Source organism: Ylistrum balloti, unplaced genomic scaffold (genome assembly GCF_031769215.1).
Source record: "Ylistrum balloti isolate Yb309-2 unplaced genomic scaffold, AGI_CSIRO_Ybal_v1 Utg369786, whole genome shotgun sequence".
NCBI lineage: Eukaryota > Metazoa > Mollusca > Bivalvia > Pectinida > Pectinidae > Ylistrum > Ylistrum balloti.
In genome coordinates, this window is record NW_026781972.1 from 94,494 (window position 1) to 119,510 (window position 25,017).

Sequence of the window (25,017 nt, forward strand, 5' to 3'; positions counted from 1 at the left end):
GTTGAGTTTCTTTCAAAGCTGAGAGACAGACCTTCATGTAATGGTGTCTGCTGTTTGTTGAGTTTCTTTCAAAGCTGAGAGACAGACCTTCATGTAATGGTGTCTGCTGTTTGTTGAGTTTCTTTCAAAGCTGAGAGACAGACCTTCATGTAATGGTGTCTGCTGTTTGTTGAGTTTCTTTCAAAGCTGAGAGACAGACCTTCATGTAATGGTGTCTGCTGTTTGTTGAGTTTCTTTCAAAGCTAAGAGACAGACCTTCATGTAATGGTGTCTGCTGTTTGTTGAGTTTCTTTCAAAGCTGAGAGACAGACCTTCATGTAATGAGTTTCTTTCAAAGCTGAGAGACAGACCTTCATGTAATGGTTTGTGAGTTTCTTTCAAAGCTGAGAGACAGACCTTCATGTAATGGTGTCTGCTGTTTGTTGAGTTTCTTTCAAAGCTGAGAGACAGACCTTCATGTAATGGTTTGTGCTTCTTGTTGAGTTTCTTTCAAAGCTGAGAGACAGACCTTCATGTAATGGTGTCTGCTGTTTGTTGAGTTTCTTTCAAAGCTGAGAGACAGACCTTCATGTAATGAGGTCAATTGACAAAACACGATGGATCCCTATTGCTTTGGATTACATGTGACAAGCCTTCTGTACATTGTTTAGTTAGAAATGCAGCTGGTAACTAGCAGACATTGCTTCAAAATGACCCTTACTGTATATTGTGAAAGATTCTGATAATTACCATTAACCAATACACTTTAATATTTTTTAAAAAGTAAGAGGCAATCGCAACAAGCTCAGGATTCTGAAATATTATATATTACTGTTCATCTACTGGTTTCGCCCGAAACATAAGGGCTTCTTCAGGACATTTCAGAATCCTGAGCTTGTTGCGATTGCATCTTACCCTTTAGTTACTACTACTCTTCAATTGCCCTGCGTACCTGGAGGTATCCAAGCAAGGGACAACAGAACCTACTAAAACTTTACTAAAAGCACAGGGTTGGCTCTACACGTTTTTTTTTTTTTAAATTTTCAAATTTTTCAATATTTTTTAGTTAGAAAAGAAAAAACCATAAAGAAATAACACAACAGGTTTGATCTTTGTTGATATCTTCATTTAGTCAACAGTGCATAAATTCTGGGAGGGTGTATTTATGGTCATCCTGCACACTTAGGTACTAAACACAGGAGTGAAAAGTCTACATGCTCGACATGACATCAAGAAACAGGAGGTATATGTCAAACAAAATGTTAACAGGAAGTGACATCATAATAGTGTTGACAGGAAATGACATCAACAAAATGTTTTGACAGTAAATGACATGATTTTATATAGCTGACACAAGAAGTGGCATTGATCATATGAACCCTCAACAAGAAGTGACGTATCAAGAATTTTCACCAATTGACAAGAAGTAACATCATACAAACTGTTGACAGGAAGTGACATTAAATATTTTGACAGGAACTTTCATAAAAAATATTGTCAAGGAGAAATGGTATTGCACATTTTTTGTCAAAAAAAATATCTTAAAATGCCTTAATTTTCTCTATTGAGACATCTTTTCTTCTCATTTTCTATTTTCAGAGGTATGGCATAACATACATGGACAACAATGTTTAATACATGTTCACAGGAAGTGGCATAATGTACATTTTCAGGTTATTCTAGTGAATTGCTATGACATGAATGTACATGTATTTGATTTTAGCAGACATTGTACCAGATGTACGCACTATTTACAGAATGTTCATGGACTTCAACAACATTTACACTTAAATCTACGTGAATAAAAAACATGTTGCTTGTCAACAATACATCATCAAGTTAAAATTGTAAGTACATTTCAAGGTGGAAATTTTTTTGATGTTTTTTTTACAATTTCAAAGAATGGTAAATTTCTTCTTAACAGGCTCCAGTTTATTCTAGTGTTGTTTGATGTTCAAGACGCATGTTGTTTCAAATTCACAACACCACTAGTTAGTGTTATGCTTACAACATTTTTGGAAAGCAGGAAGTGCACATTTGAAATTATTTATCACTTCAATGCATTGTACAACACAAAAGTTTGATCAACAATCACAAAAGGCTGAATCTTTCTGATCATTTTCATCATTTTTTTTCTTTATAAAATTATGCTTTATTATCAAATACATTATATAACATTGAAATGATTTTAATAATTCAGTGCGGTTATACAATGAAATATACGATCTATTTCATCTGCGTGTACAATTGCATAGTCAATTTGCATCATATTTCTAAACACAGTTAAATAGTTTGTGCATGTACTACACGTGTCACGCTGATATTACAAAGTACTTGTCTCAGGACTCCCAAAAGTTGGTTTACAAGTCATGTGCACCATTCTCAAGACAAATAACCAGATGACATAATAATTATCAAATGAAATGTCAGTACAATAAATAGTGGTTTCAGAGATCTGAGAATTGTGACAGTTGAATAAAGTAGTTGGTATTCCCTGAACTTTCTTTTACCACGAGAAGCCACGATTTCATTCCGTCTTTATAGTCACCACAAGTTCTAAGAGATGGTGCATTTGCTTATCCTTAAGTCTACCCAAGGGGTAATCTTTGATTCGAAGTCAGGGGTTGAACTTATTACAAGGCCATACAATAACACATGGAGTTAATTATACTACCTGATATTATAAACTGGTACTAGGTTTATGACCAAACAAGGGCTTTCTGTTGTATAGACAAGGGCTTACTGATGTATAGACAAGGGCTTACTGATGTATAGACAAGGGCTTACTGCTGTATAGAAAAGGGCTTTCTGTGGTATAGACAAGGGCTTACTGATGTATAGACAAGGGCTTACTGATGTATAGACAAGGGCTTACTGTGGTATGGACAAGGGCTTTCTGTGGTATAGACAAGGGCTTACTGATGTATAGACAAGGGCTTACTGATGTATAGACAAGGGCTTACTGTGGTATGGACAAGGGCTTACTGTGGTATGGACAAGGGCTTACTGTGGTATGGACAAGGGCTTACTGTTGTATGGACAAGGGCTTACTGTGGTATAGACAAGGGCTTACTGTGGTATGGACACGGGCTTACTGTGGTATGGACAAGGCTTACTGAGGCCAATCACTGTACACATAATCTCTGTTACAAAAATGAGGAAGGGCTTGTATCAAGGTAATGACAATAAAATGGTTCACCTTGTAATGAAACCTCATTTGATATATATGGGCTTATCACTAGGCATGGGCTTATCTCAGAACAAATAACAGGAAAAATATGGTCAGTAAAATACAGAGGCTAACTGACAAGAATCTGTACAACATGAACACATTAGCAACACCATTCTAACATGCTAGATCTACAAAAAAATGAAACTTGCTTGACAACCCATATCAATTTGACAACAGGAAATGTCAAACATAGTTTGACAACTGGAAATGTCAAAAATCAGTTTGACCATTAGTAATATCCAACATCAGCTTAATAATTAGCTAAGTCTAACATCAGTTTGACAACCAGCAATGTCTAACATCAGTTTGACAACTGGCAATGTCTAACATAAGTTTGACAACCAGCAATGTCTAACATCAGTTTGACAACCAGCAATGTCTAACATCAGTTTGACAACCGGCAATGTCTAACATCAGTTTGACAACAGGCAATGTCCAACATCAGTTTGACAACAGGCAATGCCCAACATCAGTTTGACAACCGGCAATGTCCAACATCAGTTTGACAACCGGCAATGTCCAACATCAGTTTGACAACCGGCAATGTCTAACATCAGTTTGACAGCCAGCAATGTCTAAGATAAGTTTGACAGCCAGCAATGTACAACATCAGTTTGACAGCCAGTAATGTACAGCATCAGTTTGACAACCAGCAATGTCTAACATCAGTTTGACAAACAGCAATGTACAACATCAGTTTGACAACCAGCAATGTCTAACATCAGTTTGACAACTGGTAATATCCAACATCAGCTTCACAACAGGTTTGTCCTACAACTGGAAATGCCCAACATTACAACAAAAACTTAACAGTAGCTGTAACAATGAAAGTGTAACAATGACTTGTAAATAATTCAAACAAGTCAATCATTTATACGTAAACTTGTCATGTACAATATTCAAACTACCACCACAAACATATTTTTATTATCATGATCAGAAATAAAGAAGCTAATTAAAGTATGTAACACTACACCATCATTTTTTTTTAACAATTCTAAGAAAGAAACAAAATTGGCTTCTTTTTCTAAAAATTGATTTAATGATCAAAAACAGGAGCTGATAGCAATGATAAAAAAAACAAGACATGTTTTAAACTACATTCAAAAATGTTAAGGGACTTCTCTCTGCTTGCGTTTACATGAAATTGTATACAGCAACTTGTGAGTTGAGATTTCACCATTTGTATTTATATCACTGTCAGCGAAATCATCCATGTGTAGTTTCACTCCTAGTTGATGACAATACCACAACTCTAGAAGTCATTTTACTGGTAAATTGGAAGCTAATGAACAAAAACAAATTTAACTAGTTTTGTACAGTCTGTTGTCATGGATTTTAATACTTCACGAACACTTTGTCACACAATATTCTCTCAACCACATAACATGCATATACTCTGACTTAAGACATATATGTAAATAAACACAAAATTGCGATATAATAAATATCATATATTGTAACAACAATTCTCTGAACTCCAGGAGTTAAGCACACTATATTGCTCTCTGTACCCTAGGAACATTTCATGGCAAAATTGAAAGCAAAAGCCAAGTTATTTGATTGGTCTAGGGTAGATTCCTGGGGAAAAAAACCTGGACAATTCAAAGGCTGATACACTCTGTAAGTATTACAAAGGAGTGACATCCAACTTCAAAGCCATTACAACATATCCTTATGTCACCTCAAGATTTCTTTGATGTACATCAAAGGATCGAGCTAGTGTTGGCGATATGGTGTTGTACATGAAACCTTCAATGTTGCCATGAAATGTTCCAGGGGAGCAGAGAGCAGTAGTGACTGTCCTTTGGAGAATCCAGGATGGGTATAGGTAAGCATTGCATAATGTAGCTCAATCATGCTTGAAATTGTTGATGAGCTGTGAAAACATAATCAAAGTCAGGACATTCACATACTTCTTTTTTTGCCAGAAACTAGCAATTTACAAAATATAAAAAATCCTGAATAAACATGTATCTTTAAAATTTTCTGATGAACAAGCATTTTATCACAGCATTCTCATTAAATGCTGACTGTTGGAAAAAGAAGGTTGTTATTCATCAACTTTGAATTGGTTGGTTTTTTTTTTACAACAATTTGATATTTGATCAGCTATTTCTTAAAAACCATCCAGTTGTTTGAAATCTTAGTGAGAACACCAACAATGTAAAAAACGATCGAAGAAGCAGAACATCGAGACAATTGTCTTCATTATGACATTACATGACAATATGACATCACATGACATATCACATGACATTGACTACCGATGTCACAACAATATAAGAAGGTTAATGAGCATACTTATCTCCCCTTGTGTTATCAGCGTCATAAATCTTACATAGAACACAGACTTAAAGACAGCCAACCACCATTTACATAGTGTCCAAAGCCCTTGTACAAGACATTTTCTATACGATTGAACAATTATTTAAATATCACAACATATGTATAGATAACACCAGAATGAAACGTGATGTTTAATTTCACCATTGCGACTAGAAAACAGGTACATTTATATACAAATTATTCTTAGTACCATTGCATTAGTTCTATCATGATTGACGTTCCAACATGTCATATGATTCATCAACAAACTGTCCAAACATAGGAACAAAATTAACAGTTTCTATTTCAAATATTCACAAGATTAACATACAATTAATAACTTACAGGGTTTCTATATTTTTGCATTGAAATAAATTCAACTTTTTGGTGTCTTATGAGAATACATGTATAAGACTTTATGAGATAATATGAAATTCATTGTTTCTCCACATTGAGAATTACAATTATAGAGTTATCCCCCTTCAAAAGACGCTAGGGTACATTATGAATATTATGATCAAAACCAAAACCAAGCCACATGAACAAGCAGTATAAACGCCTCAGTTATGTAATACAATGTATATTTATGTCCATGTACTATCAAAAACTGAAAGAAAATATAAAGGGCCAGGTTTCTTGTATAATTTTCCGGAGGAAGTACTTTGGGGAAAAATGATCTCTTGATTATGAAATCCAAGGTTGCTTCAAATGTTCTGATCACTTATGCACTGACGTTCTGTTGTAATGTGTGCAATCAAGTGTGACAATTACCTTCAGGCCATTAACTCTTGTAACAAAGGTTCTAGACACACCTGCAGTGAGGGATGATGTCTGTTGGGATAGTTGTTTACCTAACAACAGCATGTTGGTTCTACCCTATGGGATGTTCTCCAGCCTCCAAAGCAACATTTCATCCGTTAGCGTTGCTGAAACAAAAGCTCCAATGAGCTTATGATGTATGTTAAACTTGTAAACAGGTGAAATAAACGCTAAATTTCATTTTCATTGCTGAAACAAGATACATGTCATTATCTCTTTATCCCACTAAGTAGGGCAACCTTGTGTCAAAGTTTGCCTTCATTTACATGACTACAAACATCCAAAGAAAGTGTATATACAATGTAATATCATCAAGTCATCACATGACCTCATTAGTATACACTATGTACATCCCTGATTAATATAACTAGACTGGTTGACAACATCAACCAATCAAATTAGCAGAATTTTTCTACATCAGACATGACAAGAATTTTATAACTACAAGAATACATCATTAAGCTATCATCAATTTATTAAATTTATTAGTTTGTTAGTTTGATATATAGACCAAGTACCCAATGAAATTCAAAAAGATGATTCAAATTATCTTCATAGCAAAGTCCATAAATTTTTCAGAAATGATCAATTTCAACAGTAAGGAACTGACCAATCAACAGAACTCATGATTGAAAACTTGAAACAATTATGTTTCTAAAAGAGAACTCTATAAGAATCTTATGTAAATAGAAACCTTGTTTAGTTTTAAGTTATGAATACAAATATTACATTATCTTAAATCTAGACAAACTTTGAAGTTTACTTTGCTCAAGGAAGAACAAGAGAAATTAAAGTGACTTCAAAAATGAACCATTCACAAGAGTGTACTCAAAAAGACAATGTCTATAGCAAATACATAGGATGTTGGGTTACCTAGAATTTCTCAATAACCTGCCTGCAGATTAACAGTAATCTAAACACAGAGACATCCACACTAGCCATTCACAATCTTGAAGCACTTGAAATTCTATATTAACTTGGGACTGGTTTCTACATATTTGTATTAGGAATATTTCAACAATAACATATGGAATCGTTGTCCTCGATTCGCCAATGTCAACAACACGTGCAGTTTGGCAGTGACGGCATGATATTGACGTAATATCACAATTTGCTGGATCTATCATATTGGCCAAGTGTCAGAAGATGTCAGGGCATTTGGACCAGTCTCGATCCCAATAGTTGCCTTTAAATAACCAGTCCTCTTTGCCTGTGTGTGGGTTTGTTCCAATCTTGAAAAATCTAAAACAACCAAAAATCATGATGTTACAAACTGCCATGATAATTTGTATAACTTAATGTGGTAACAGCTTAAATATCTACAAAAGACAATCTGGATATTTCCAATCTAATGACAGTTTGTTCCTCATTTAAAAATTCTTCACAAGTGTTTACATGTAGGATTTTGTGACTTTTATATCAACACTGTTGAATTTTTGTGTGTGCTGTTACCATGTTTATTAAGTAATATGTCCACGCTTGGTAATAAGCCTGCTGCCTGATTTTGACTAAGTGGATTGGTGCAGGAAACATGATACACAAGATAGATACACTCCCTACTGAACTCATCATCTCAAACTTTAATTTTCAAGTTATCTCCCTTCCCTCAGGCAGTAACTTACACTGGTATCCATTCATCCTTCTTTCGTTTTCTCTCTTTCCGTGCTGATCGTTGTTTTTCTTCAATCCGGTTCTTTTCAGCCGCAGCAGCATCTGAAAACAGAATATTTTTTCAACATACCTTTGAGTAAAATGGTTCATCAATGCTTGTTAAAAAGAATTTTATTTGGCATCAAAACGAACTTTTTGCAAATGATTTAAACAAGGAAATATTTCTGTGAATATAAGGTGATACTGAAAAAGTTCAAAACATAAAAATGAAAACCAGAGACTTCAAGAAAATCAAAAGACAGAAACAGTGAACCAATAATTATAGAAATATACGGTAAAGATCATATTATACCGAGAGATGGTGTGTATACAAACTGACCAATCTGCCCCTCCTCTAGAAGACGAATATCTGGCCGAAAACGTGAGTCTGTTGGTGCTAGCTGTCCTGCTGTATCTGGGTTCAACTCATTCAAGGCCATGGCAAACAATGTAAAACTGAAATACTGTAAATAAAGAAAAAAACCTACAGTAAAACTTCTTCACATGTTTCATTAAAAAAAACCACTTTGGCACATTTAATACAATACAGCACAACCGAAAAGTCGCACCCCCCCCCCCCCCCCCCCACCCAAAACACCATCAACCTAATTAATAAACTTCTTCCACCATAATTTGAGGTGATTTACTTTCATGTTAACAAATAATTCTTTTTTGAGGTTGAATATTCAGCAGTGTTTTGTGCTAGGGATGAATATATCTGACACATTTTGATTCTGTATGCCGTAAAAATAGCATGGAACAATTATAATACAAAGTTTATCAATTATTAATGAAAAGACTTTCAAACCAAATTTTCACACATTCAGATTCCAGCAAATCTGTCCTAAACGGAACAGATTTACAAGAATCTTGATATTTAATCATTACCTGAGGAGATTTTTCTGGTCGTGGGTGTATTGTCCATATACACTCTTGGCCTGGAATGTGGAGGTCGTACGTTGATAAGCGTTTTGCTGAAAGGTCATCGTTTACATCTGAACTCCCACTAGCACCATTGGACTGAAAATACCAAATTTCATTGTCAGGAAATTCAGCAATGAAGTAAGTCTAAGTGCATAATGTGTGTACTGCAAAGGGGTTAAATTTCATGGGTTTTTCCAATTTTTGTTGATTTGTTGATATTCTTTATGCACTGTTTAATATGTACCTATATTTATAAACAGTTAGTTATGACTTTATGCACTGTTTAATATGTACCTATATTTATAAACAGTTAGTTATGTACCTATATTTATAAACAGTTAGTTATGACTTTATGCACTGTTTAATATGTACCTATATATATAAACAGTTAGTTATGACTTTATGCACTGTTTAATAGGTATCTATATTTATAAACAGTTAGTTATGACTTTATGCACTGTTTAATAGGTATCTATATTTATAAACAGTTAGTTATGACTTTATGCACTGTTTAATATGTATCTATATTTATAAACAGTTAGTTATGACTTTATGCACTGTTTAATATGTACCTATATTTATAAACAGTTAGTTATGACTTTATGCACTGTTTAATATGTACCTATATATATAAACAGTTAGTTATGACTTTATGCACTGTTTAATATGTATCTATATTTATAAACAGTTAGTTATGACTTTATGCACTGTTTAATAGGTATCTATATTTATAAACAGTTAGTTATGTCTTTATGCACTGTTTAATATGTACCTATATTTATAAACAGTTAGTTATGACTTTATGCACTGTTTAATAGGTATCTATATTTATAAACAGTTAGTTATGACTTTATGCACTGTTTAATATGTATCTATATTTATAAACAGTTAGTTATGACTTTATGCACTGTTTAATAGGTATCTATATTTATAAACAGTTAGTTATGACTCACTTTTCCAGCATTACTTGATTTTGTGAGCACTGCTATCTACCCAAGAAATCGAGTATCATGATAGCATAGGTTTTTCTTTTTTGGAATAAAAAAATTTGAACCCCATGAAAATAAATACAGTCGTAACTCATTACTTTGAACTTGTTTTAACTAGATGACCCATTTAAGTCAAAGTTTTTTTTCTGTTTCGGCCAAACTTTCGCCATACATTCGATCTCACTTAAATGAAATACTCAGATGACTTGAAGTTTTCCAAAAGTCCAGCCAACATAAAAACAACATAGTTTGACTGTATTACAGTATAAAATATCAATCCCTTGACAGAATGGCTGAAATCCCATTACACGAACATCAACAATGTTGGATGTAGTAAAAGGATGACTACATGGTATGCGGACAGACTACTTACTTTGGCAGAATGACTGGGTGATGTTGTCGATGCTGAATTTTTCATGTAATCGTCATAAGCAGCAGCATCAAGCATGAAGAGGTCATACACCCAACTCCCATATAAAGCTTTCCTCTTCACTTTGCTACAATAACAAACACAACCATCATCCCTGATGTCATATTTATTATTCTACCATCCCAAAAATTCTGATTTATCGGATTTATTGGTAATCAGTTAAGTTAACCAATTCAATTAAAATATGAGTAACCAGTTATGGTATATACTCAATGTTTGTCTGTTATGAAGTTCTCATTAGTTATTTATACATTTATCTCTAGTGTGATTTCACTATTGATACTTTGAATTTTGGCCTTATATTTCATGATGTTTTTAACCACATAGTAAATCAAGCTGACACAGCACAGTCTATATATTTATTTATTAAATAAACATTCATCAGAAATGATATCTGATTTATAAATTTAAGTAGTCTGGAGAAACTACCTCTCTTACATACTATCCCCAACCTCGTCCCACTTCACCCCCCCCCCCCCCCCCCCCCCAACATTCCAATGATCCCATCACTCCTTTCTTTCTGACCCCTCCCCTCCACACTCTTCATCTTTTGTTTGTGTGAGTGCAAGTGAGAACGATCCAGTATATAATTATCGATTAATGAATCAGAGTTTATGGGTTGTTCATGTTCATAAACTGTGTATGTTTATTTTATAATGTAAATTCTTCAAAAATAATAAAAAAAAAAATAAAAATTCTATCACCGCCTGTAATTTCTACTAATGATATAATTACAAATTATTTACTCTTTCAAAAACCAAACCATCTCATGTTATTTGAATTGTTTTCTCACAAGAACATACCTATTCAAACTATCTCCTAAAGATAAGCTGTGTCCCTTGGACAAAGCAACACTTTCCTCATTTCTGACAATAATGTATTTATATCTTATAGGTGTTCTATAACTAGTACCTGACAATTCGAAGATACAGATATATACAAACTAATTTTCCTGATAATAACAAACTCACCTTTTGTCATATATATAACCCTCAACTTTGTGTAGATCTTTGCCAAACCACCCAGACTGTTTGAAATTTAGTATACTCTTCCATCCCGTCTTATGACACAAAATTTCCATAACGCCATACTGAAATAGATGTAGCATGTACTGTATAGAACATAAAATACCATACCAACTGAATATTCATGTCTGACATCATCTGTTGAAACTTTGATGCCTGCTCTTCTATCATCACAATTTTTTGTCCTTGCAACAGTTAATACTAGTATGTAAATGACCTTAATCAAGGTTACAGAGAGAGAGGTCAAAGGTCAGAATGTTTAAGTTTTTATTCTTCAAATTGGCTGTAAGACATGGATGTAAAACCTGCCCGTTTCCCTCCTGGTACACCTGTTTTTGTTTATCAAGAGAGACCACTGTATGTGCGTAAATACAAGACTTACATCTGATTTTGTGACATATCTATTTGATTGTTTAGGTGGTTAAACACAAGCACGAGTACAAAATCTATGTCACTGTCGATTCTGAAGCACGAAATCAAACCATTCATCAGTATATACAGCTTTAATGACATCATAATTGAAGTTCAGTCAGATGTGACAGAATGATTGTATCTTGTCCACAATGGGAAGCAACAGACATCTACATCAGAAAACATACACAATTAAATGTTTCCGTTTCAAAAACCGCAAACAATTCGTATTTGTTTATATACACACTGACTATATACAGTGGTGAATTCTGGTCATGGTCTGCTTCCTGTAGTTATCCCAATATAGGCCAAGCTCACCCATATTTTATTATGAATATTTGTAACAGATTCGTTATGAATGTTATACCATCGCTTAGTGTTAAGTCTACTACTGCCTATATTGATGACAGAGTATGGGTTACTTCCCTTGGTTTATTACTGTTAAGTTATTGTTAGACAAAGCTTAAGCTGTCAAAGAGACAACACCAGGAATTGTACAATTCTTAGAGATGGAAAACCTGCAACCGACCAACTGATCAAAATAAAAGTCACAACAATTTATCAGGAAACAACCCTGAAGTAGTGAAGGGACAAAAGCTATAACTGGGATACCCAACTCTTATGTGATTTTATGTTGTGTTAAAAACTATTAAAAATATTCAAATTGATATTTTTCAAGGCTGCAGGTTTGAAGTTTTATGTCCAACTGTAAAATATCTTTTCATGTCTTGTATGCAGAATTCTATATCTATGGAAATACAGCCACCACAAAAACATCATCGACTGTCAGCAGAGTTTATTAGTAAGATAACACTTTATGGCCAGCAATACTTATAAAACCTCACTTCTCTGGTCTTCTATTTACAAGATCAACTTACACTAAACTACATTGTTTTATAATGGCTGGTTTCTGTAACAGCTGATCTTGTTCATTACCTCCCACTCTCATCTCTACAATCCATACAATAGATTTTCTGTCTTTCTTGATGAATTCTAATTTCTTTTTAATTATTCCACTGACTTGAAATGTACTTAATGGGTAATTTGCTCAGGAATGAAATTGACTAAGGCCATTCCCACTTGTATAATAAAGCCCCAGTATTATATCACTCCTGACTACGGAGAGGAACTGATACTATGTAGATAGGTACAAATACTGTGTGGATAGGTACAGACACTGTGTGGATAGGTACAGATACTGTGTGGATAGGTTCAGATACTGTATAGATAGGTACAGATACTGTGTGGTACAGATACTGTGTGGATAGGTATAGATACTGTATAGATAGGTACAGATACTGTGTGGTACAGATACTGTGTGGATAGGTATAGATACTGTATAGACAGGTACAGATACTGTGTGGTACAGATACTGAATAGACAGGTACAGATACTGTGTGGATAGGTACAGATACTGTGTGGATAGGTACAGATACTGTGTGGATAGGTATAGATACTGTATAGATAGGAACAGATACTGTGTGGTAAAGATACTGTGTGGATAGGTATAGATACTGTATAGATAGGTACAGATACTGTGTGGTACAGATACTGTGTGGATAGGTACAGACACTGTGTGGATAGGTACAGATACTGTGTGGATAGGTTCAGATACTGTATAGATAGGTACAGATACTGTGTGGATAGGTTCAGATACTGTATAGATAGGTACAGATACTGTGTGGTACAGATACTGTGTGGATAGGTATAGATACTGTGTGGTACAGATACTGTATAGATAGGTACAGATACTGTGTGGATAGGTTCAGATACTGTATAGATAGGTACAGATACTGTGTGGTACAGATACTGTATAGACAGGTACAGATACTGTGTGGTACAGATACTGTATAGATAGGTACAGATACTGTGTGGATAGGTTCAGATACTGTATAGATAGGTACAGATACTGTGTGGTACAGATACTGTATAGACAGGTACAGATACTGTGTGGTACAGATACTGTATAGATAGGTACAGATACTGTGTGGATAGGTTCAGATACTGTATAGATAGGTACAGATACTGTGTGGTACAGATACTGTGTGGATAGGTATAGATACTGTATAGATAGGTACAGATACTGTGTGGTACAGATACTGTGTGGATAGGTATAGATACTGTATAGATAGGTACAGATACTGTGTGGTACAGATACTGTGTGGATAGGTATAGATACTGTATAGATAGGTACAGATACTGTGTGGTACAGATACTGTGTGGATAGGTATAGATACTGTATAGATAGGTACAGATACTGTGTGGTACAGATACTGTGTGGATAGGTATAGATACTGTATAGATAGGAACAGATACTGTGTGGTACAGATACTGAATAGACAGGTACAGATACTGTGTGGATAGGTACAGATACTGTGTGGATAGGTATAGATACTGTATAGATAGGAACAGATACTGTGTGGTACAGATACTGAATAGACAGGTACAGATACTGTGTGGATAGGTACAGATACTGTGTGGATAGGTATAGATACTGTATAGATAGGTACAGATACTGTGTGGATAGGTACAGATACTGTGTGGATAGGTACAGATACTGTATAGATAGGTACAGATACTGTGTGGATAGGTACAGATACTGTGTGAATAGGTGTGGATACTTAATAGCTAGGCATGGATAATAAATGGATAGACATGGATACTATACTGATACCATATTGATTTTAATAAATGCCCCGGGGGCATACAATTTTCAAAGGAGGGGATGTTCCATAGAACACAGAATTTCAGGAAGGTTGTTCGGTGTAAATATAAAATTATACACACAGTCTAAAGCCACCATGTCTGTGTAATGCTTCAAACATTGTTAAACAAATTTGTTTTAGCATTGATGTAAGAAATTGCACTATTGTAAATATTGCTGTCATTTATACTCACAGTGACCTGTACTTGTGTATGAAATGACAATTAGACAGAATGTGTCAAGTGACGTTGTAATTAGGTCATGACCTAGTGTTCTCTCATCACTTGTATATCATTATGTAATATCACAATAATGTCAATCTATAGCCATTCTGATCCCAATTCGTCATTACTTCATCATCATATTGGGAACAAGAAAAAATCATGACATTTCCTTTAAAATTAAAGCTATCGCACAAGAAAAGGAAAACATGCTGCGGCTAGTGTGTTCTGTGTAGACAGAAAACATGCTGCGGCTAGTGTGTTCTGTGTAGACAGAAAACATGCTGCGGCTAGTGTGTTCTGTGTAGACAGAAAACATGGTGCGGGTAATGTGTTCTGTGTAGACAGAAAACATGCTGCGGCTAGTGTGTTCTGTGTAGACAGAAAACATGCTGCGGCTAGTGTGTTCTGTGTAGACAGAAAACATGCTGCGGCTAGTGTGTTCTGTGTAGACAGAAAACATGCTGCGGCTAGTGTGTTATGTGTAGACAGAAAACATGCTGTGGCTAATGTGTTTTTTTGTGCCGCAAGCATAAGCTGCTACTGTGATTGTAATTGTTTAACCACACAGGTGTGTCGTCCATATTCTCAATAAACTTAATGGGATACTCTCAGAGGGAAACGGTATGTTGTGCGTGGGTAGATCGCCTAAATGAAATGTTTTGTCTTTTTTTTAACTTTGTAAACCACCCATAGGAAGCTTTGAATGACTGACTTCCATTTGCCTTATGCAAAGGGTAAAACTTTCCCGGTCACCCGAATACCGGCTTGTCGTCTGTCAGTCAGCCATTCCATCAAGTTTATATCAATATCTTTATATCAAACAGGCCTACCACCTCCTTTACAACACTTAGATGTTTTAGCAAGGCTTTGAAATTTATCTTTGTGTTGACACTGACAGTCGACAAGCCGGGCACTCATTTTCTTTGCATAACACAGAACACATTAGCCACAGCATGACAAAACATTTCTGATCTACCCACGGAACACATTAGCCACAGCATGTTTTCTGTCTACACAGAACACATCAGCCAAAGCATGTTTTACACTCGCCTGGAATTCGTCCTCCAGCAAAATGTGACATCCAAAGTATTGTAGTATTCATTTGTGGGGCGGGAGCATAGACATGGGCAAGTAAAGTAAATATTAAGGTTTGGCTGAAGAAAATTTGGGGTGTTAAAAACACTGACAAGTGATACTGGTGTGGGACTCGTTACTAGGCCATCTAGCTGAGGAGGTTAAAAAGCTAGCTAGAGAGCTGTATGAAGAGTGGTGTTTTAATGGTCCTGTGGAGAAAACCAAAGGTGGGGAATCAGAGGGCCCCATCTAAGGCAGTGATGTTGTCAAGGCTCAAGGAAGCTTGGAACAGTATTACTCCCACTGCTGTCAGGAAATCCTTATACTATACTGTATTACAAATTCACTAGACGGTAGCGATGAGTGTTTTTCATTTTGGAATTTAATTTGTTTTTTTTATTTTCCCATTTCATATTCATATGTATATGGACGGATATTTGACACAAGGTAAGTTTTGTGATCGTAGTTTGGGAAAATCACTTAGAAATAGGAGTGGGGGCATTTATTTGAATAAATATATAGTTAGTAAACAAGTTGGGTTGATGAAACACTATGCCACCGGTTGCAACAAAGTTCTGAAGTGGGACATTAAAACTGTACTGTGTAAGGCATGTGTTAATTACATTGGGAAATATTTTGTCTTCATTGTGGTAATGATTTTTTTTTTTATTTTAAAAATGTAGGTCAAAGGTCATAGTCAAGGTCACAAATTTTGGTACCATATGAAAAGGTCGTGTCATAATGAACACACATGCCAAACATGAAAGCCCTACCTCTTACAGCACAATAGTTATGAGCAATGCTAAAGTTGAAAACAAACAGACAGCACAAAAGCAACATGCCCCCGGATCCAAATCTTATGTGGAGAGATATGGATACTATTCCATCAAACACTATGGAATCAGTCATATAACCATCAAAATACTACTTTTTCTTAATATATAGATACATGTATTCTATTTTTGGATATGATTTGGTCTATTTTTAGATTTATGATGACAAATACATTCATGAATGTTTTACAAGGATAATCTGTTTAAGTTCCGTTTTTTAGGTTGTCTTTCAAAATGACTTATAAAAATATTGTTAGCATCAAAATATCTCTCCTGGTTATTTTGGACTGCCAAAATATGGGTGGAATACACCCAGTTTGTCTAAATATAGAGCATAGGGAATTCCGAAACTGAGTCACTGGATCATAGATATTATCCAGAGTATTGGGTAAATACACAAGTGTATGCTGTTCATTAAACTACTGGGGTTATTACTTCATTAGACTTATTTTCTGTTGATTTTATAATTTACACAAATACTTTTGTTCTGTTAGCCTTATGACAAAGCAAACCTGTTATAACATAATCAGGGTCGCGCGGATGTAAATTGGGCCAGATCTATAAAGAATTTACGCAAATTAAATATCATATGTTTGTTTATATTGTTAATTGAGGTATACGATTTCCTTAATGAAACAGATGAAAGTATATCATTTCGTACAGTTTTCTTCAACAGCATCCTAGGAAACCCTAATTGGGGACAATACACCTTAAAATAATATAAATATTATATATCCATCTCATTTGAATAACATTAACTTAGTGCAAAACTCCTTTCTTGAGTCTCATCCACTAAAAGGTCAAAAAGTCGTAATGGTGGACCTAAAACTTGTTAAATAAATAATGATAATATCCTTTCCTGGGAATGGACCAGACTGTCTTGGAAATGACAATCCAAAACAAACCTTCGTTAGTAATTAAGAAAAAGTATCCATAGCTACTGAAGTCTTGTGTTATCTTTTATCCATTTCATCAATTTCTAATCTTGTACCAGATGTATATACTCACGTGTTCTATCCAAATCTTGCCCACGATGACATTGTGGACACAACAGTTGACATTTGACCATGTATAAACCTCTCCATGTCTGAAAAAAAAAATAGTTGAAGTCCAGGTGAAAAACTATGCCAATGAATTATAGATTTTTTTCATCTGTTACATGATAAATTATCCTGATGAAGCCCTATTATAAGGGCGAAACTGGTAGACCAACTACCGAATAAAAATTCTGAAGAACCTGCCTCCAGCATATTGGATTGATTCATCCCTATTTAAGCTCACCCCTTCTCATCAATCCCCGGCATACCCTAGGGTATCCAGGCGGGAGGCCATGAACCTGCAGTCCTCCATTGATAGCATTGGCTTTATCCTTTATATATATATGATAAATCATCAATATGTTTTCTCCAACAGCTTCTCTGTCCAGACATATCACACTGTGTGCCAGATCTATCACACTGTGTAATACATACAATCCTAACACAAAATGATTTGTAGCTGAAAACAAGTAAATCTACCGATGTCTAAATTAGGGTATTATTATCAAAGCTTATTGAGCAAGCTTCTTAAGTGCCTTTAACAATAAGCTTGCTGAGGTATTGACATCAGAAAATCCTCTATACCTTTGAGTCAATCATCCTCATTTTCCCCCTGATCCACACATATTTCAATACTGTAAAATTATAATTTTTTGTGGGAGTTTTATTTTTGTTGAACTTGTGGTTACTTGTCAACCACAAATTTCTATGAAAGGATGATAAGATAAAATCACCACCAGCTTCCGTACAAGTGAATCGTTATGTATAAATCCCTAAAAATATGTAAGCAATCTTTTGTAGGCTTAATTCAAACAGGTCATCTGTTTGTAAAAATTCATTTTCAATTTGGCCACGTTAATTTGTGAGGATAGTGAGATCATTAACCAGAGAAAATCATCAAGATTATAATCATCATTTGTTCTGTGAATTCTATTTTTAGTTTTGATAAAATTCTACACCTACAACCAAGAGCTTCATTCTATTTGGAAAAAGAAACAAAAATGCCCTGTTTGAGATTTGGGTGAAGCACTCAATCTCAATTATGTCAAAATCACGATAAGATTATAAGATGGACAGATAGATGGTTTTATTCGCACTTTTTTGGGGGGATCTGACGATAAACCAGTCATCAGTTGATAGACTCCATTACAAACACCATCAACCGTCACCCGCAGTCTAAGCTGCATCATTTCAGGAACAACAAATGACAGAAAAAAACAGCGACATGTAATTTCAGCAAGATTCAGAAGAAAAATTACACAAATTCCCATCATATATTTAGCTGTATTTCCTTCAGACAATAAAAATTAATAGTTCACACTGATTAAAGGCCAATGACTCAATTTCACTCTCTAAGATAAAGTTTCATCATGACCATGAAACAAATACACTTTCAACCATATCAGACTATTTTTTGCTTTTGACACAACAATATCAAAAATTTTTAAAAATCAAATTACATCACAAAGTCTAATTTATATTCAAGAAGCCAATGAATTTAATGAAATAAATCCTCTTTCCCAAGTCAACATGGCAAGAATGATTCCATTAACAGTTAATTACTTCCCAGGAATCAGCATAAATAAAAATGATTTAAAGTCAGCAAATTGCCTATCAGCACTGGAAATGTGTTGTGTTACAGTAACATGTGGAAAACACTGAAGTAACATTACACTGAGTCTGGAACAAAATAAATCAACCTTGGAAAAAAAGTTGATAAAATTTTTGTTAAATTGAATTTTTATTATCTATCAAATCGTCATAACTACAGTGTTCACATTTGCAGCTGAAGCTACTGTTTTCCACCACAATATTAGCCATATCATAATTGAGATCTATATTTTTTTAAAAAGCTATTTCCCATTTCATCTAATCAGGTAGTTGAATGCATGGCGCAGTGGTAATGAGCCCACCTTTCACTCTCACGACCAGGGTTTGATTCCTGTAATAGACGTGCCGAGGCATATGTCCACACCTGCCAAAGTGGGTTTTCCCCAAGTATCCTCAGACTGGTTTTCTCTAACAGTATTAAGACCCCTTGCACACTGCCATTCATCCCAACAAATTGGAACTTTTTTTTTTTTTTTTTTTACAAAATTGTTGTAAAATAAGTTTAGTTTATTTCTACCTGATCAGATTTCAGTATTAAACTGATAAATTGTTAATCCAAATCTACCTCTAATCATCTTATTTTAATGTCTCTAATTTTCATATTTCAATTATTTTATTTCATCCTTGATGAAAATTATTTGTGTAATTTGTTTCATAATTGATGAAAAAATAAGTCAGCACAAATATAATTAAGTACAGCTATAATTCTGTTGATATCGTTTCACAACAAGCCTTATTTCCTACCTCGTAAGCTCCAGTGTGATCGTTCCCTTAGGGTTAATCTCCACTGACTTGCCCCAGAACTTCAGCTTCGGGTGGATGGACCCGTGGATCTTAAATTGTTTTGACTCCACAAGGAATGCACTAACAGGTGGATGGTGACTCACTTGTTCACCGACCAATCGGAATCCAAGGTCAGATCTAACAAAAAAATGACATATTAGAAAATTTCCCTGTTGAAGGAAGATCATGTATTATCTTACTCCTTAATGTTTCTTTAACAATCGAACAATGAAGAGAAAACAATATAGAAGAACCAACACACTATATGTCTCAGATTGCGACTAGGTTCCTGAATGGATACCAGAGGTGTTCTGTAGAGCTCCAGACAATGTGGTCAACATGAAGCGAAAATAAAGAATTCTCAACATCCAGGAACACTGGTTGTATTATTTACGGACTAATTCATCAACATGTTTCCACCACTATGCGGTCGTCATTAGGACAAATTTCACAAGAACTGTTAAATTTTCATCAGTATAAAAATTGTTATGTCTGTCCATTATTATGTCACAATTATCTTCATAACCGCAAAGTTCTACTTTATATGTCTTTGTATTCTGTAAATTTGTCCTGATGATGGCTGCATAGCGGTTGAAACATGTCGAAGGATTAGTCCATAAATAAAGTTACAACAAGTGTTGAGAATCCTTTATTTTTCGCTTTATGTCAATCTAACAATGGTTGTGTCTTATTCAGCACATTAGCATCAGGGGATATAACCAGTTTTATTCTTTGCTTTCCTGCCAAATTTCTATAAAAAAACAGTGCCACTTACACATTTAAACTGTATGGATATTTCAATATAAAATTAATTCTTTAAACCAGCCATCTGGAAATAATGGACAACTTCATATACAGATCTAGATTTCTTGAACATATATTATTTTAGCGTAAAATACAAATTTGACTTTTTTTTTAACTACTAAACTTTCCTAAACATTATATATTCCAAAAACAGAAACTCCTAAGAATTCCAAGCCTCATATTTTCATTTCATAAAGAATTAATTTCATCTCATTTGACTCTGAATAAATATCCTTATCTGGTCATGTTTCTACAAGCACTTATGGAACACAACATATTGTATCAGTGTACTCGTTAACCTTCAGTTTCATAATTAATGATGTGCTAATTTTCTGCATGAGATAACACTCAAACAGTAGCTTATATTAATCTACTCAACTTCAGGAATCAGAGGTGTGTCTTGACATGTATATAGATAAAGACAAGCTCTTTGAACTTTGTGTACTTAATAGTTTTTCTGTATACATTAAGTATTGTAAGTTTTCAGCCTAGTATATAACAGGAATGTACCCAGTTTGAATCTTTATTTCTTTGTTGTTGTAACATTTTAAGAATCTGCCATTATTTATCCTTGAATTAACCCATCGTTAATTCTATGACTCAAATTAAGGACGTGGACTTATTGTAACTACTGTTACACAAGAATATGACATTTCTACTAATAGACATGGGCTTATTATGAGAAAACTACGGTGGAAATATTTTCAAATAGTCACACTGCAATCATGGTGGGAAAATATCACAGTATCATAACATGTACATCATTCAGAGAAAATGCCATCGCATATAATGACCTGTTTAATTCGAATGTCTCCCCTAACAGTGGGTTGAAAGGCTTGCCTATCCTGTCCCAGTTGGAAGAAATAGCTGATACTGCAAATGCTGACACATACTGAAAAGTATAAAAAGAAGAGGTAACTCTGCACAAACAAGTTAAAAGTTGAAAAACTACAATCTTAATCTCGCAATTTTCTTTTGAAATTCTTTACAATGATACTCTATTATAACTCTTGTCCCGATTTGCTGATCTTTTCAGTCTATCTAAACAAGAACATTTCATATTTTTTATCATTGATTTGAAAGCTAAAAATGTTGCTAGGTTTATTTAGATCTTTGTGTTGGTTTACACTACAAATGTCTATGAAACACAGTGTACAGAAATGATGAAAGTCACTTGGATAGCTGTAAGCTAGTGATACGTTTCCCATTTTAAAATCCATCTTTCAGCATAAAAATGGGAAAAAATATTTCTTTATGTGTCGTTTGGTTTAAAATATGATCAACTTTTTTAGAGGAAAGGATATTTTGAAGACATGCAAATTATTTCAACCCTTATCAAAGCAGCATTCTCCTTCAAGATCATCCATCTACAAACTTATCAATACAGTTATCTCCCTTGGGTGTGAATTCTTCATATTAATGGAAATTCTATTGGTTACTTACAGCAAACCTCTCTGCAGGGTCAGAGGCTAGACTGGCCTTTTCCAGTAAAGATGTATATTCCATGTACTCAGATATTCTCTGGATAAAACTTAGAGGCTCATTGAACACAACAGGCATGGTGATCTTGGACAATTCCTACAAGTATATGAAAGAAAATAATAAATATTTCTGGAAATAAACAAAATTCTTTAAAGAAAAAATAAAGAAAATGAAGGGCTACAGGACCTGAAAAAGACAAGGTTAGCCAAACTTCCTCATCTTTTGCTTTTGCAGAAGGCAAATATGTAAATATCACTTGGAAAATCTAAGTTATTGATTACAGATAACGTTCTAGATTTTTCAAGCATGGAGCTTTTCGAAAATTAAATTTGAGAGAAAACTTTCCAAATTTGGGCATAAATTTCTATGATCATCTCTGTATTTTCTTTAATATATAATCAAACATATACCAACAAACAAAGGATTTTCCTACAGGCACTAACTTGACAAGAGTGGTTAACAGTCAAAATATGTTTCTGGTAATCTACTTTGTGGGAAGAGAAAATAGCTTTCTTTAATGTAACAAAAATGCTTCAGAAATGGTGTCCCCTGCAGATTAAATTTTTTGTTTGTTTTTATTCAGAAATTTTAAGATTCCTAGTGTCGTCTGGGCCTCACTATGCTTGACACCAGGTTTTGTAGATGCCATCAGCGAACTGTCTGGTTTGGAGACTAATCAGTGCTATAACTTTGACAAACAGACAGACTGGTGTCCCCACCTGGTGATCAAGGTCTCGCTGACATTTCTACCCCTTAATTATGATGTCAACCTCACCAACGATTCTGCCCGGTTAAACAAAGCTACCATGATGGTGACACATCAGGCGAGGTGCTTCAGAGATGATGGTGAATTTCATGACACAATTACTTTCTATCATTATAGTCTTATCTAATAACATTATTTCAATTTTCAGAACAAATATTATTCTCAGAAAAAAGCAAATGAATGAGTCCTTCTTCAAAAGGTCTGATGATTTTCTCAGCCTTGCATCCAGATCATTTATTACTCGGTAAGAATGATCACTGTCATGTAATAATCCCATCCCACAAACATAGACAAACAGCTTTCATTTTCTGATAATAAAACATCACGTCCTATAACCGATGTAGTCCGAGGCATTTAGCTGGCCTAGCTCCTACGCATGCTGCAGGATTACTTACATGAAATATGTCTATTTTTTATCAAGTTTAAACAATTAATGCATCTTCTCGCAAAATGAAATCTATTGGATATCTTGGGCCTGAATGTTTGAAAATTAAAGACATATGATTAGAGTAGAAAGTGGATTGTACCCCAGTATGTGTAGAAGGTATATATTATATGTATATCTACAGAATGTTCGTTGTTGGTATGTGAAAAGGCATGCCAGTGATGACACTCCAGTAAACACCCAAGAGCTCATTACGGGCGACATAACCAAAGAATTACCATGTGTCGTTAACTTTGAGCTCGTTAATTTACAGCTATGTTTAAGCGATAAAACACTTCCAAACCAACCAAACCCCAATACAATGTGTCTGAACCACCACCACATCCCTGGCAGTAGTGGCTACCACTGTTTTATTATCTCTCTGATCACGCTGACTCTTGTCTAATCTTGCTCACTCACCTCCTCTCCAGTCTAACAATGGTTTATTTTTGGCTCCTAATATTCTCATTCTCTGAAGGTTAACAAAAGTTTTCTTTTTTCCTTTCTTTTTTTTTTGTCAAAGTTGCTCTAATTTTTTCCAAAACAATGCTCCATCACAGATTTCAATTATAAAAATGTATTTCATCCATTAAAGGTTTTTTCTTCCATCCTCTGTAGAAGTTGCATAATGCAAATGTCAACAAAAATTTCTAGTGAAAATTCATACTTTTTCTTGAACTTTATTTGCTCTTTGAAAGCTGGATATTTCCATTCTTTTCTCTTCTCTGCTTTTGCTCTTAAAGATAAGACATTTGAACACTCCTTTACAGAAATTACTATGATAATCTTTACCTGCCAAATCCAATATGGCAACCTGGATGCCATTTTGTTTCTTTTGATCAGTCCCAAAATCAAATGGGTACAAGGAGAGACCAAAGGGAACATATGTATGAAATTTGATATCAATTCAGTACTTCTTAAGAAATAGGAATGACAATTTTTTCTAAGCGAAGTCAAAAATGGCTGCCTATCGACTATTTTGTTTTTTCTGATCAGTCCAAAAAACAAACAGGCACAATCTGGGACAAAGGGAAACCCATACATGAAATTTAAGAAAGATCTATGCAGTACTTCTCAAGAAATTGTGATAACAAACTTGAAAAGTCAAAATCTAAGATGTTTGTCTGTCGGCCATTTTTTCTCATCAGACCCAAAATCAAATGGGCATTACTAGAGACCAAGGGAAATCTACATATGAAATTTAAGAGAGGTCCATCCTGTACTTTTCAAGAAATAGCGATAACAAACTTCACTGAGCAAATCCAAGATGGCCATCTGGCGGCCATTTTGTTTATTTGATCATTCCCGAAATTGAACAGGCACAACTACGGACCAAAGGGAAACTACATATGCAATCTGAGAAAGAGCCATCAAGTACTTTTTAAGAAATAATGATAACAAAAATTGGTAACAGCTGGACGACGGACCAAGGACGCAGGGTGATTTGAATAGCCCACCATCACCAGAAGCTAACAGCTTCTATTTATG

General features: G+C 34.6%; 1 protein-coding gene across 1 annotated transcript in view; it reads right to left on the reverse strand.

Moving 5' to 3' along the window:
- Window positions 1–1,083: 1,083 nt before the first annotated feature.
- The window catches only part of LOC132544246 (oxysterol-binding protein-related protein 1-like), a 110,739-nt gene continuing 86,805 nt past the window's right edge, over window positions 1,084–25,017 (reverse strand). The window contains exons 16-25 of the mRNA XM_060207818.1: window positions 22,301–22,435; window positions 21,652–21,749; window positions 20,015–20,191; window positions 17,631–17,709; window positions 11,323–11,441; window positions 10,295–10,418; window positions 8,897–9,028; window positions 8,349–8,472; window positions 7,981–8,071; window positions 1,084–7,600 (exon numbers count right to left, since the gene is read on the reverse strand). Of these exons, the coding sequence (XP_060063801.1) occupies window positions 7,498–7,600; window positions 7,981–8,071; window positions 8,349–8,472; window positions 8,897–9,028; window positions 10,295–10,418; window positions 11,323–11,441; window positions 17,631–17,709; window positions 20,015–20,191; window positions 21,652–21,749; window positions 22,301–22,435 (1,182 nt within the window). The 3' untranslated portion in view covers window positions 1,084–7,497. The remainder of the gene's footprint in view (window positions 7,601–7,980; window positions 8,072–8,348; window positions 8,473–8,896; window positions 9,029–10,294; window positions 10,419–11,322; window positions 11,442–17,630; window positions 17,710–20,014; window positions 20,192–21,651; window positions 21,750–22,300; window positions 22,436–25,017) is intronic.